Source organism: Gossypium arboreum, chromosome 7 (assembly GCF_025698485.1).
Source record: "Gossypium arboreum isolate Shixiya-1 chromosome 7, ASM2569848v2, whole genome shotgun sequence".
Taxonomy (NCBI): domain Eukaryota; kingdom Viridiplantae; phylum Streptophyta; class Magnoliopsida; order Malvales; family Malvaceae; genus Gossypium; species Gossypium arboreum.
Genome location: NC_069076.1, coordinates 4,770,614 through 4,785,819, shown reverse-complemented (window position 1 = coordinate 4,785,819; position 15,206 = coordinate 4,770,614). Strand labels below are relative to the sequence as shown.

At 32.1% G+C, this 15,206-nt stretch overlaps 1 protein-coding gene across 1 annotated transcript; it reads right to left on the bottom strand.

Moving 5' to 3' along the window:
- Window positions 1-8,297: 8,297 nt before the first annotated feature.
- Window positions 8,298-10,029, bottom strand: LOC108483382 (cytochrome P450 94A1-like). Its single transcript, XM_017786753.2, has one exon. The coding sequence runs from the start codon at window positions 10,011-10,013 to the stop codon at window positions 8,436-8,438; it is 1,578 nt and encodes a 525-aa protein (XP_017642242.2). The 5' UTR covers window positions 10,014-10,029; the 3' UTR covers window positions 8,298-8,435.
- Window positions 10,030-15,206: the final 5,177 nt, after the last annotated feature.

Sequence of the window (15,206 nt, the reverse complement as noted above, 5' to 3'; positions counted from 1 at the left end):
TATCTTTCAACCATAGTTTTACACATTTCATTTCAGAAAGCACACTCCCGCAAACCTCATCCTTATAGCGGGATTACCAGTCCAGGCTAAATCCCCTGCAACAACAATTACTCTAATGAGCTTGGATCTGAATTACCAGTCCAGGCTAAATTCAGACCCTAATTCGGATTACCCGTCTGGGAAAAATCCATTATCCACATATTCTTCAGAAGGGCTATACCAGAATAGGATCACCCGTCCGGGCTAGATCCTTTTTACTGTCAATTTCTTTTCAGAGATCCATTGAATTTTCCTTTCATTCAACTGGGATTTCTTCCCATTTTTATCAAATATATCAATGTTTCATCAATTTTCATATAATGAACATTCAAATCATATTCACATCAATAACATACATTTCAAACATTTAAGAATATAATTCAAGTTACACGAACTTCCCTAGCGAAATTGCAGAAATATCAAGATTCAAGGGCATTTTGGTAAATTTTTCATTTGGATTCCGATTTTCACCAAATCTTAATCCAAATTAATAATTTCATTCAGTTTGTTAATTTAATCAATAAAACAATTCATTTCCTTCATTTTGGTCATTTTTGACATTTTTACAAAATTTTCCCTACAGTTTTTCTTTTATTCAATTTAATCCCTGAGTCTAAAACATACAAATTATCCATTTTGAATGTAAACCTGTTAAATGTGACAACAAACGGCAGTATGTATGTTACCCGCATGAAATACTTCTCTCAATTTTTCATCCCTTTTGCTTCTGTTCGTTTGGTTGCAACTCTCAAGTCATTGAATTTCAAACTTACTTCATACTTCATCCGGAATTATTACTTTGTTGCTGTAGCTTCAACAAGAGCATATTTCATTCGGATAATTTGGTTTTGTTTTTTCTTCCTGTGTGGAAAACCCAACAAAACCCTTGCTAGCTGAAAATTCATATATTTATTTTCCTCCTCCTCCTCTCCATTCCATATCCTTAATTTATATAACATGCTACAAGTAACATTATCAATAATTTCACTATTTACTTATATGTATATTCAAAATTGACCATTTGCATCATAGTCACTAAATTATTTATATCTTAAGCTACAGAACTCAAAATTAAGATATGCTAATTTTCCATGAAACTAGACTCACATATATTCTTACCATAAAATTTTCAAATTTTTTGGTTTAGCCAATAAGTACAGTTTATTCTTTAATATCACCCCTGTTCTGCTGTCTGACAGTTCTGACCCTTTTTCACTAAAAATTAATTATCTCCTCGTACAAGATTCAAATGATGTTCCCGTTTATTTCTATTGAAAATAAATCATTCAGAATTCTAAGCATATAAATTTAATTCCCTAATTATTTTTCTCCAATTTTTGATGATTTTCCAAAGTCAAAATAGGGGAACCCGAAATCATTCTTACCTTGTCTAACAAAATTTGTTATATCTTACAATTTACAATTTCATTGCTTACACCATTTCTTCTATGAAAAACTAGACTCAATAATATTTAATTCCATATTTTATTCAATTCCTAATTCGATTTCCACAATTTTTTGTGATTTTCAAAGTTAGACCACTACTGCTGCCAAAAACTGTTTTAGTGCAAGATATTAATTACCATGTTTATAACACTCTTATTTTCTTTCTCTACACTATTTCCCTTCACTTTCTCTTATATTCTCTTCACTAACATATCAAGAACATTGGACCATATGTAAGAAAACTCTACATTGACATCAATCACATGCTTTTTCAATAATATCAAACTTAAAAATATATTGAAATGATGATGTTCTTAACTTATTCTATTGATTTCAATCTTCATCTTGATTTTCTCTCTCCTTCAGCTTCCATTTCTTGAATCCAACTTGATATTCTAACTTCCCATTGTCTCCTTAACATTTTTCTCTCTTGGTAGCTATGGAAATTCTTTTGATTTTTGGGTGAAAATGGTAAATTTTTGGTAGAAGGACCAAATTGTAAAGAAATGAAAACTTCATTTCTTCTTCTTTCTCTCACGTTGGTTTTGCATGGGAAAGATGGATGAGAATTCCTCATCTTTCTTCCTTTATATACTAATAAAATAATAATAAAATAATAATAATATATCTTATTAAAATATTAATAAAATAATATTTATCTAATTAAATTGTTATAAAATATCAAAATATCTCTAGCATCATTATTGCCTTCTAGAATTCTCTCTCTTCCAATTAACCATTTTGCCATTTGTGATCTTTTAAAATTCCATTCTTGAGTCATCACTTAATTTTGATAAAATTGCAATTTAGTCCCTCATAATTCTTCACCTATTCAATGTGGTCCTAATTCATCAATTTTCCTTGGTTTCTAGATCATTCCACCCTTAAAATTTTTTCACTATTAGTCCTTTTACTTTTTCATATTTACACTTTAATCCCTCAAATTTTGAGTATTTAGTCTTGGGCCACAAAACTTTTCTCACTTTTACAATTTAGTCCTTTCTTGAATCAAGATATCATAATTTACTTCTCAATGTTGTTATAACTCAAAATTTCCCTTTTTGTCACTTTATTTCCTTATTTTACTATATCAAAGATAATTTCTTACTGTAGAAATTTTTGGGGTATTACAAAAGGTGAATGGCTTTAGGCATGATCTCGTAAAGAGTGCAAGAATTCCCTTGATAGAGAAATTGCATGGTCAATGAAGTAAAGTTCCAAATTATGAATCCCAAAGAGACCAACCATTGGATTCCAAAATAATGTCACAACCTTTTAATGACAATATCATGAAGCCATGAAGCCAGTTAAACATTTGAGCTTCCTACATGACCCCTCTACAAGTACCACAGCCAGAGAGACTACCTTCATCAACAATGGTAACCTTCAGTTAGCCCTACTTCCATACTGGGAGGGACAACTTACCAACCAATTTAGCATATATGAAAGTGTGAGCACTACCAGAATCCACTAAAATAATTACCAAAGTAGTCTCAATTTGAGCTATAATTGTCATGGTATTATGACCCTGAGATCCCTAAATTGCATGCAAAGATGTTGAATTTGGTGCCCTAAGTGTAGTATTTTTATCTATGTACACTTATAACTTTTTCGAATAGATTGGTTAATAAAATAATTCATGGATTACATTAATATACTTTGTATAATATCCTCATGTGTTTTTTGTATGCAAAGCAAAATAAAAGCAAATGTTGGCTCATTGGTTGTCTAATGTTTAAACTAATACTAAATGATATTACGTAATATGAAAAGATAACTTGTTTTAGTAGATGAACCTAAGCATGTCTTTAGTCTAATTGAAATAAATTGATTGAAATTCTAATATTATATCTATCAAGTCTAATTGGGGAGATGCTTTGTCTTGGGCATCGGAGCGGATGAATCCTAGAAGATAGAAAAATATATGTGACTGATTGGACTGACAGAACATCATACTAGATGAATATATCTTGAATTCGTTTATGAATTTATTCACTTGTGATGTTCATAGTGTGACATACCTAAATCCTGAGTGGATGATGGACTATGTATGCGTGACTTGTATACTTTAATGTAAGTAAAAGCCTGAGTTTAAATAGATAAGGAACCGAAAGTTGGTGCATTGAGTATACGACTTCTGCAATATGTAGCATTATTCACAATAATGGAATTCATAGCCTGAGACATGGGTAAATGATATCCTCTTATTGGCATTTCATGGTTGATGAAAAGTAAACGTGATCATGGGTTGTTTATCTTTGTGATGACAGACTTGATTACCATTTAATAGTAATTGAATTTTCATGAAGGAAGATGTAATGGTTACCATGAGATAAAATAGGATTATATTGGGAGAACAAATTTATCCCCAAGAGATTAAGGATATTATCCCACCCGGTTCACATTAAAGTCCCAAAGTAAAGGGAGAGTTGGGAGTTAATTGAATAAAATGGTAAGTTGCTGGGATCTACTGGAAAACTTCAGAATTTTGGTGGCTGAATAAAAAATAATTGGGTTCCAATTTTGGTTTAGTTAAGTTAGAACCGGTTGGTTCTTTAGTGGGAGACAAAATTGTTGGAAAACATGAGTTTGGAAAATGTAGCGGAAAATAAATTTAGGGAAAAAAACCATAGTTTTTAATTTTTTTCCAAAACAAGATCTTGGTTGTGATATCTAAAGTAATAAACACATAATCAAAATTGTACATTTTCGATTCGTTTAGGATAAGCGCTTCGACCGAGTAGTCTTCTCTACTATCCTTAGGCTCACGTCTGCCAAGTGTGGGCCTGCTTCGAATCAGAAAATTTTTCACAAAAATTACCAGTGGGGTATTTTATAATTTCTCTAAACTTTTGGATCAAGTTGTAAATCAAAAAAATATCTCTAGAAATTTTCTTGATAAATATTAGATTAAATTTAATATTAAATCTTAATAAAATTATAGAATGTTTATCTTGTAGATAAATATTAACTTAAATTTAATATTAAGATAATCACTTTAATATTAAATTAATAAAATACTATTAAGATAAATATTGAATTAAATTTAATATTAAATTATTAAAATAATATTATTTTTGGAATAATTAATATGAAATCAAATTTTTCAGTAGAATTCTAGTACGAGTGTAACTTTTCCACTGCTCAACCACCGACGACCAACCTTTGTCGGCTATCGGGATGCCGTCGTCGTAGCCATCAGTACCGCCGTGTCCAGTTATGTGGGTGCGACACCCTTACGACACCTCGGGTTGGTTCGAATGTTGCCGATTCGGTCCGAGTCAAAGATAACCTGACCGAACCGGTTTAGCCACCGGTTGGACCGTCGGCTTGGTTTGACATACTGACTTCTTATTTTTTAATCGATCAATTGTGGATAATCACATACATATATATCAAAACTATTATATAACATAATATAAAAATTATAAAAAAATTATAAAACAATTATATAAGGATATGTGATAAAATTATCAGCTAAGGTTTCCAACGTTTTATTTCTAAAAAATAAATGAAAAAAATTACATAGTTTTCACCAAAAGACATTCATTGGGTCTCCAACTACCATCACTCCATCTTCTCCTCGTTGTGGATTCCTTTTGGAAAAATTACATTTAAGTCCTATATCCGTTTCCAGCTTACAAGAATTCCATGAATTTAAAAACAGAAAATTGTATGACTTAACTGATATAGGATATTGGTATGAAATTGAGTTGAATTGTATTACATTATATGATGAAATGATGAATTGATGTTGAATTGAGAATGATGAGATGTGAACTAACTATGTGATGAAATTAGAAATTGGTTACTCTATTAACTGTACAGGTTTATATTTTGGTATATTTGATGATGCACATACGTGTTAGTATATTTACTTCGGTTTATCCGATGATGTACTTATGTAACACCCTATACCCGACCGATCGTCGGATTCAGGTACCAAATGTCAGACTTAAACCGAATTACTTAACAATATAATTTACTTGACTTATTTACTAACTTATACAACGCCAAACTTAATCCATATTGATCATGCGACTTTATTCCAATCTCTTAACTATCAATCATGTTTTATGAATGAACATCCAAATAACTTCTTATTATACGAGTAGAAGAATAAGCTGATTTCAATTTTTACAATCATTTTGTTCACCAAAATTATGTATATGCATATTTATATTATGCATCCTGAACTTGAATGTTGCTGATTACACTTAATCCAATCTCTTAGGCGTAGCTTTTAAGGGGGCCTCTTTATATGCATGATACGACATCGAAGAAATCTACATGGATTCCACGAGGCCTGGCTTGTCCCTTCTCATAATATCCCTATCAACTTTTGATCCTGCAATCAAAGGAAACCTCTTATAAGTTTAAATGAACTTAGTGATATTTCTTACATTAATTATTAATGAATAACTCATGTTATCACAAGTATAAATATTTGATGTGCGTAAGTGAACTCCCTGAATTTCCTATAAGCTTCTACAATTTAACTGGCGTGGTCGATGTTTATACGATCTTCTTGAACGAATCATGGAAGGATATAGTGGTGGTAGATTCAGAAGCAATCATACTCTTTCGGACAGCCCCTGATTGACTTAACTGGTCAAACTTCATCCAATACTTTTATTCTACATTACTGCTTTGACTCTTCAAAAGATAGCCATACAAGTAGATACCCAGATTTCTAACTACTTTGACAGACTTGCAGGCATTTTGTTAAAAAGGCAGAACCTCATCCTGATTTCGCTTCGAATCCGATATCAACCTATTGCGTTATATAGACTTCCCCTTCCTTAATAACTTAGCTTGTGCCTATACCCTTTTTTTTTTTTTTACAGGAATACCCATCTACTAACATCCTCGTAGGTGGCGTTTGAATATAAGATTTGGCTGGTAGTTAAGCACCATTCTTCCCTTGCAGAATTATATTTGTAAGATAGTCCTATTGGACTTTCCCAATTCAGACCATCTGAATAGATATTCCTATCAACAGATAGTCCCCAACGGACTATCTCCTCATTAGATTGGATAAGCCGGACTTCCCATTTTTAAGATAGCTCTTAGCAGATTCCCCAAAACTAGATAGTTCTAACAGACATCCTTTTTATTTGTTAGTCATTGGCGGAATTTTCAGAACAGATAGTCCCTGATGGATATTCCACTTAATATAGTCCTTAGCAAACATGCCACTGAAGATAGTCCTTGGCGGATTTCCCTTTTCTGGCAACCTCTTTGCCAATAAATACTTAAAACTAACATTTGGAGAACAGTTTCGTTTTCTAATAACCAAAGTTGGCTTATTCGTTACTTTTGGCGGACTCTCAATAGCGAATACATATTTGTAAATACTTTGAAAGAAAACCCTTTTTCTCGACATTTATTTGCGTACAAGATGCCTTCACATGTTCCTCTTGCCTTCGCATCTTGGCGGGGCCTCTTGTCCGCATGTTTGCTGACGTTCCCTGATAAATCATAACTGTTATGAAAAGCTTTTCATCACACGGTTCGTATTGCAGTCCCCGCAAGTATGCCCTATCGGGCTTCCATATTTACTGTCCTGGCAAACTTCAATTTGCCAAAATGGAAAAATCTATCCTCAACTGAATCATACCATGGCTAGCCATTGACTTTCGAATCCAAGGAGTCAGTAAACCATTTTCATGGTGTCGCTCCGTAGAGCTAGTAGATCGTTTCCATGATGTCTCTCCATAGAACCAATATATGTTTATATAAAGATGAAAGTGTTTTGGCATGAAATGACAATAGATTAGGTCATGAATTGAATTTGAATTGAATTTGAAATGAATTTATGCATTTGTTTAATTTGTTTTAAATTGACTTGAATTATGGAAATACCACTGAGTGTTTTCACTTAGCTTACGATTTATTTTTCCATGCGCAGGTTTAGTTGATCTTCAAAAGTATGAGTAGTAGATCCAACATTCAGAAGACGATCCCTAACTTAGCAGAATTTGTATAATTTCATTTTGTTCTAAGTATGACATGTACCTAGGTTGAGTCAATTTTGGTATAATACTGTGTCTATATATGCTTATGAAATAGAACTTTGATGTATGAAATTAGCCAATTAAATGAAATGTGGATATGAATTCCATATATGGTTTGAATGGTATTAAATACTGCAAATGTCAATGGCTTTGGTGAATAGGTATATATGCTTAGGATTTTGAATGAATTATACTAGATAGTTAACTTGTAAGTGATATGACATTGGAATATTATTGAACAAAGTGTTGTAGTTCATGAATGGATACTTGAAAATTGCATATGTTGCTTGAAATTATAAGTTGAATGTGAATAATGTTTGTTTGCTAAATTGCATGTTGATGTTTATTTAACATTTTGCAGAAACAGTTTGTCACATTGCAAAGAGATCATGTTGCCATGTCATAGCGCAACATTGGGCTTGTGTCGCTGCGACAATACCTACTCAGTATGTTGCGTCGTGATGAGGAACCTTTTGATGTCGTGATGTCAGCCCGACATTTTGAAATTCTTATAATTTTGTCTTATTTGACCTTGGGTTAGTATTAGAACTTTCGTAAGCTCGGTTAAGACCCAAAAATAGTTGTATATGGTATTGTATACATGTATTGATTGATTGAATTAATCATTTGATGAGATAATTTGATTTTAATTAGATCGTAATTACTCCGATAACGAATGTAATAACGTGTAATTTGAACCTGACGATTTACCTTTCATATGAATGATCCGATCCTATCCATATCTTTACCTCCCCGCTCTCTCTTGAGTATCCGTAACATGTATAATTTCAAAGCTTTGAAAATAAGTTCAATTATATATATTTGCATGGTTCACTACAAAACATAATAATATTTACATAACATTATCACAAACCTATTTAATAATAATAATAGTAAATTTCTTAATCACTTTCTTGTATTCATAACTCTCTTTTAATCCATAAATCGTGAAGACCTTTCAACCTTGATGGGGAAGCCACCTTTCATCTTAGCAGTCAAATAAGCAAGAAACACCGGTTGAAACCCATCATCCTCGGTCGCCGAAACCACCTTGAACCGCCTTAAAATACCAGCCACCACCCTTTTCATTTGCAAGAACGCCATCTCTTTCCCCAAACAAATCCTGGGTCCGGCCTGGAACACCGGATATGTATAAGGATCTCTCCCAACAAACCTCCATTTCCCTGCCTCATCTCTTTCCAACCATCTCTCCGGCTTGAACATTGACCAATCCGATCCCCATATCTTCTCCATCCTCCCCATCGCATAAGGAGCATACGTCACTAACGTCCCTTTCTTCACCACCGTCCCGTCTGGCAAAACATCGTCCTCCATTGCCAGTTTGCCATCCGTAGGGACTGGAGGATACAGTCTCATGGACTCGCAAAGCGAAGCATGAACGTAAACCATGTCTTTAACTTCCTCATACACTGGCATATCCGATTTCTCTTTGATTTCTTTTAGTATTTCATACTCGACTTCAGGGTGTTTATATATTAACCAGAAAAACCATGTCAATGCCGCCGATGTTGTGTCACGACCGGCAAGTATGAAGCTGATAACTATATCCGTAGCGAAATCCTCGTCTGAATGACCCGAATTCAAGAATCTTGATAAGAGATCAACCGACTCTAAAGACGATTTACCGGCTAATTCTTGTTTCTTTTCTCTTACGATCTTCTTCGCAAAGTCACGAACTCGAGAGATTGCAATCTTGAGGCACTTTTCCGATCCGACATTGAAGAATCGCTTGATTTTCCAAAATATTAAAATTGGAGCTCGAAACCTCTCGCTACTTAACTGTGTAGCAACCTCAAACGCATCCGCAAACTCTGTTTGCGGTAATGAAGGTAACAAGCAGGCAGGGTCATGACCGAAAGCAATCTTACAAACGTTGTCAAAAGCAAACCTCTGAAGAACATCTTGCAAGTCAAGCACGGTCTTGTCGGAAGCAGCGCCGGAGAGCATCGGGATCAAACGGTCGTGAAGCTCAGTATCAACGATGGTTTCCACAAATTTACGAAGAGATTTGGTGTTGAACTCGTGACTGGAAACTTGTCTCTCGAATTTCCACGACTCCCCATCGACGTTGAAGATACCGTTGCCGAGAAAATCAAAGAAAACGCTAGTGAAGAAAGAGCCTTTGGGGTAGTTGGAGAAGCGGGTCTTGAGAATATGGCGGACATTTTCAGGGTTTGCAGTAAAGATCTGGCGATAACCCAAGACGTGGTGGAGAGTGTAAGTTGCAGTGGGGCAGTTGTGGAGGATTTGTGTAATCCATTGGACGCGGTTGCTTAGATTGGATTTGACGGCGAAATAGGAACCGATTATTGGGTAACGCTTGGGTAAAACATTGGATGCTGATGATTTTCTGGATTTGGAGTTTTTGTTGATAATCAACAACAAAAATGGGAGGGTGAGGAAGAAGATAACAGTTACGGTTAGTAGCTGAATGGACATGGTAATAGCTGTGGACATTGGAGTTGGAGGTATTTGGTACATTATATACATATTTGGTTAGAAGATAAGTATAAAACATATATATATATATATATATATATATATGCAAGATAAGAGTAGGGGATGACGAAACCTACAGAGTTTTTCTTTAAACAAAATGTATTCGAATGATTAAAATTTTTTTAATTTCATTCAATCAATTTATATTGATTTAAGAGTTAATTAATTTTCTACCTCTCATTAATTTAATACCTAATCAATTCTTAATCTAATCTAATCAATTGATTAGTCTCATCCCGCTTAGGCAACGTTGAATGGGCAAGAAAAGTTATAATTGTAAATATAAATAATGTATATGTTAAATAATACAAATTGAATTTTATAGTTTTTCAAGGAGTTGATTCATATATAAATTCATAGCTTTAAATAATTTACAAAATAAATTTAATTTTAATAATTAACAAAATTAATATATTAATTGAACTAATATTTTAAGTATTATTACTAATAACTTTTTAGTTTAAATTTAAAGCATAGGATGATAGGAACAATAAAGTTTTTGGGGCGCTGGAGGGTCTTCAGCAAGCATGTCAGTTTAGGAGCACGAAAAGTGGTGCTGGAGATGGATAATATGTTGGTGACGATGCTGTTAAAGTTGCAAAGGAATGGATGCAATGATAGTGCACTGGTGAGGGCCATAAGGAGGATGAATCGATTTAAGGGAAGTTGGAAAATTTTAGGTATCAAAATTAAATTATATATTTTTATGATAATAAATATAAAATTTTATTATTTTAATAGTTCATATTTTTATAATTTTAAAAATTAAATTAAATATTTATCATTTTAACGAGTTAAAGTATAATTTTATTATTATTAATCTAAAATTTTATCAATTATAAAAAATTAAATAAAATATTTTTAATTTAAAAAGTCGGGGCCCTACCAGCCTCTTCGCTTCGCTCCACTCCTAATTCAATTGAATTAGATAGTAGAAGTAAACCATGTTTATAGAGAATGGAAATAAGATTATTTATGCTTTAGCGATTGAATATTTCCATGTTTATTTTTATTTTATAATTGAGGAGGAAATAGAATAGCTTAAGATCCAACTTAAATTATTAATGCTTATAACATAATGCTTTTATTATTTGGTTAAGACATTTTATAAATACAACGAATTTATATAATAAAATAAAAATATCCAATTAAATTAACATAAAGCATACCTTAAATACCTATTCAAACCAATACAGAAAGCAATGTCGTTACGCCATCAAACTGAAATGTTCCATAAAAGTAAAATGAAATGTTCAATAATAACAAATAAAAAATATATATGATGAGAAATTCTAATGTTTCATAATATATTTTATTCTCAACTTGGCATTATAATTAATAAAGCTTCCATCAAGTGGGCTCTTATGTTTGGCGCTCTCTTTTTAATTAAGAGTGTGGAATGAGGTGATGCAAAGAATTCATTGGTGGATTAGTGATGGTCAGTTGACAAGTTCTTTCAGAGCAAGAGGAGGGGTGAGCGAAATTCGATTTGCTTTGAAAAACTTGATAAAAAATTTAAATTTGAATTAAATAGTTCGAGTTATTTGATTTAATCAAGTTATTCGGATCGACTCGAATAAAAAATTAAAATTTTCGGTTTAACTCGAATATGAATTACACAATTTGAGTTATCCGAAAATTCAAATAAAACAAGACAAAACTACGTCGTTTTGATGAATGTTTACTTTTTTAAAAGTTAAAATTCGAGATAATTAAGTTAAAAGGCAAAACTACGTCGTTTTGATAAGTGTTTACTTTTTAAAAAGTTAAAATTCAAAATAATTTAAAAGGCAAAACTACGTCATTTTGATAAGTGTTTACTTTTTAAAAAATTAAAATTCAAAATAATTTAAAAGGTAAAACTACGTCGTTTTGATAAATGTTTACCCATTAAGTTCATGTAGTTAAATAATCTTATACTTCATCTACTAGTTAAATAATCAGACCATCTAAACGCAACATTAAGTATAAATAATAGGATTCGTTAACTCGACTCAATTTGACTCGATTCGATTCGATTCGAAAAAATTCAAATTGAGTTTGGATGCTAAAATAGGATTTGTCAACTCGACTAACTCGAAATTTTTTGACTCGATTCGATTCTACTCGATCAAATACTCACCCCTATTTCAGAGATAGGTAGATTAAAAGAATTGATAAAGTTACAGATTACTATATTGGAAATGAACCCTTCAATGAAAACCTAATGGTAAGTAGGATTTGCCTAGGTTCAATAATGGTGGGGATTATCCCACCTTTAAATGATGCTGGACTTGATGTATTAGAATGAGAATGGAATAAGAATGAGACTTTTTCCGTTGCTAAAACTTATTATGATTATGCAAGTTGAAATTGGAGAGATGTTGAATCGATTTGGAAATATGTTTGGAAATGTCCAACCCCTCAATGATTCCGACAATTCCTTTGGTTAATTTCTAAAGGACGTATCTTGTCCAATGAAGACAGATTTCGACAAGGGATGTCAAGAGATATTGTTGAAAATTGACCAACCATGTTGCTATGATAATTTTTGTTGAAGAGCTAGCAACTTGTATGCATGTTATATAGCTCATATGCTTGTTGCAATAGTAAGTTTTTTTTTTTGTTTAGTTACATTGTAATTAAACTTAGCTGAAAATGAACAAGCTGATGACAGCTTGATATGTTTAGCTAGTGAATGATGTGTTTAGTTAGCTTGTTTAGTGTACAAGCAATGTCTCACAACTTACTAGGCTGAGTAGTTGTGTTTGGTAGAAAAAATTGTCTATAAAAGGCATGTAGTGGTAATGAAAAATAAATGAAAATCAATTTTTCATTATTGCTGCACATTTGTGAGCAAGTAAAATATTTCTTGTGTCTTACTCCTTTGTTCCAAGTCCTGTTTTCCTCCTTTGCTGTTGTAAAATGCAAACAATTGGTATCATGAGCCTAAGTCCTTGAGGGCCATTGGTTTTGCTTTTACTGCTTCTTAAGAAAAAAAGTAAGCCAAAAGTGCGAGCCTGTTGAAGACAATAAGCCAAAGTGTGAGCCTGTTAGAGTGCGAACCTGTTGAAGATGGTAAGCCAAAAGTGCGAGTCTGTCGAAGACAGTAAGCCAAAAGTGCAAGTCTATTGAAGAGTGAGCCTATCGAAGTGCAAACCAAAAGTGCAAGCTTGTAGAAGAGCAAGCCAAAAAAGTGAAAGCCAAAATGACGAACACTATAATGTTGAAAAAAATGAGTTTGGAAAACACAACGCAAAAAAAATTTAAGGAAAAACCAGAATTTTAATTTTTTTTTCCAAAACAAGATCTTGGTTGTGATATCTAAAATTATAAATATTTAATCAAAATTGTACCTTTTCGATTCGTCTAGGATGAGCACTTCGACCGAGTAGTATTCTCTGCTATCCGAGTAGTCTTCTAAAATATTTTGAAAATGGGAGGAGATTGTTGGAACATTTTCAAACAATATTTATAGTGTTTCCATAACTATAAATGAAAAGGGTGAAATTAATCAAAAGTTATATCTTTTGGTTATTGACAAAGAAATATGACTATTCAAACAATATTATTTGAATAGTTATGTTTAATCAAGAGATATTGGATGAATAATTGTGTCTCTTTTAAAAACATTATTATTCAGAAAAAATACTTATTGAAAGATGTTTCCATGAAGAGACATGAAAATTCTTATATATAGGAATGAGATTTCATTTGGAAATTATACCAACAATTAATCAAAATTATACTCAGCGCTTAGTGGACTATTTTTGTCAGTGTAAAACGCAAATAGTTATCGAGCTTCATTGTATCCTCAAAGTTCATCTTCTTGAAACTTATTTGCCAACCTTAAAGATAGTGGCTTGATACATACCTTGGAGCCTTGTCATATTTCTTCATTTTCTATTTGATTTGCTGTTCGTGTTTCCTTCGTGTGTTCGAGATTTTCTTCATTGAAGTTTTGTACTAACATATTAAACCATACATACATCAATCTTACAATATCTTTTCCTATTATTAATTCAATAAGAACATAATATTTCTCATATTTCTCATACTTCTTATAAATATATATGTATATATACAATTTAAGTAAAATCACCCCATTAAGACTTGTATCTCGTTCAAAGTCACATATTAACTATCTCTTAGTATTTAACATTTCCACATTAATACCCACAACATTTTAGTAACCATTTCTCAACTCTACATAGTATAGAACATATTCAATCACGTTGTTTTAATAAATGTACATTAGAAATGGCACTTTCCATTCTTGCTATGGACATATCAAGCCTTGAGTTATCACTTAGCTTTTATACTACCATTTGACAATCAACAAACTCATGCGATAATTTATAATATTATTCGTGGTAACATTATAATAACAGACTCAATTTAAACTAAAGACATAAAATAAGAACATATTAAGTTAGCACAAACCGTATTTTTTGCTTATTTTTGTCTTTGTCCCTTGACGATCCAATCTCCTCTTCAGCTACGTATGATAGTTTTGATATAAAATGATATCATCTTCTCATAAATAAGCATACAACTTATACCTAAAACACATTTTGCACTCTTTTCACATTAGTCCCAATTATAACCCTAATATCCAAAATTATTATATCTTTCGATTTTCTTGATCAAACCAAAATCCGGCTTCGTATTTATTCTCTAAGAACCTCAAGCTAACAATCCATAGCATTTATTTTCAACAACTTTCATTCTTTACAATATAGACTGTGAAAAATAAAATAGAATAAAATAAATAAAAATAAAGAACACATAAATTTTACGTGGAAACCCTTTCGGGAAAAAAACCACGGGCAGAGGAGAAGAAAATTCACTATGTCGAAAAATTTTTTACTCAAATACAAGAGGAATAGACTATGTCTATTTATAGGCTTGCAAAGCCATATTCTAGTAGGATTGAAACACCTTATCCTAATCAATATAAAATAGATGGAGTTTAATAAGGTTTAAAACCTTATTCTAAAATAAAATAAAAGAAGTCTAGTTCTATATGGATTTTACTTTTATTTTATTTTCCATCGTATTTTATTTAAATAAGAATTTGGGTCACTTAATTCTAACAATCTCCACCTTGACACAAATTCTCAATGAACAAGTTCTTCATCGCGAACTTTCAATAAACAAGTTCTTCACCTCTTCCAAAAACCCCTTAAGGGTTTAACTTCAACA

Coding starts and splice junctions, on each gene's coding strand:
- LOC108483382 (XM_017786753.2), bottom strand. CDS start 10,013: ATGTATATAATGTACCAAATACCTCCAACTCCAATGTCCACAGCTATT.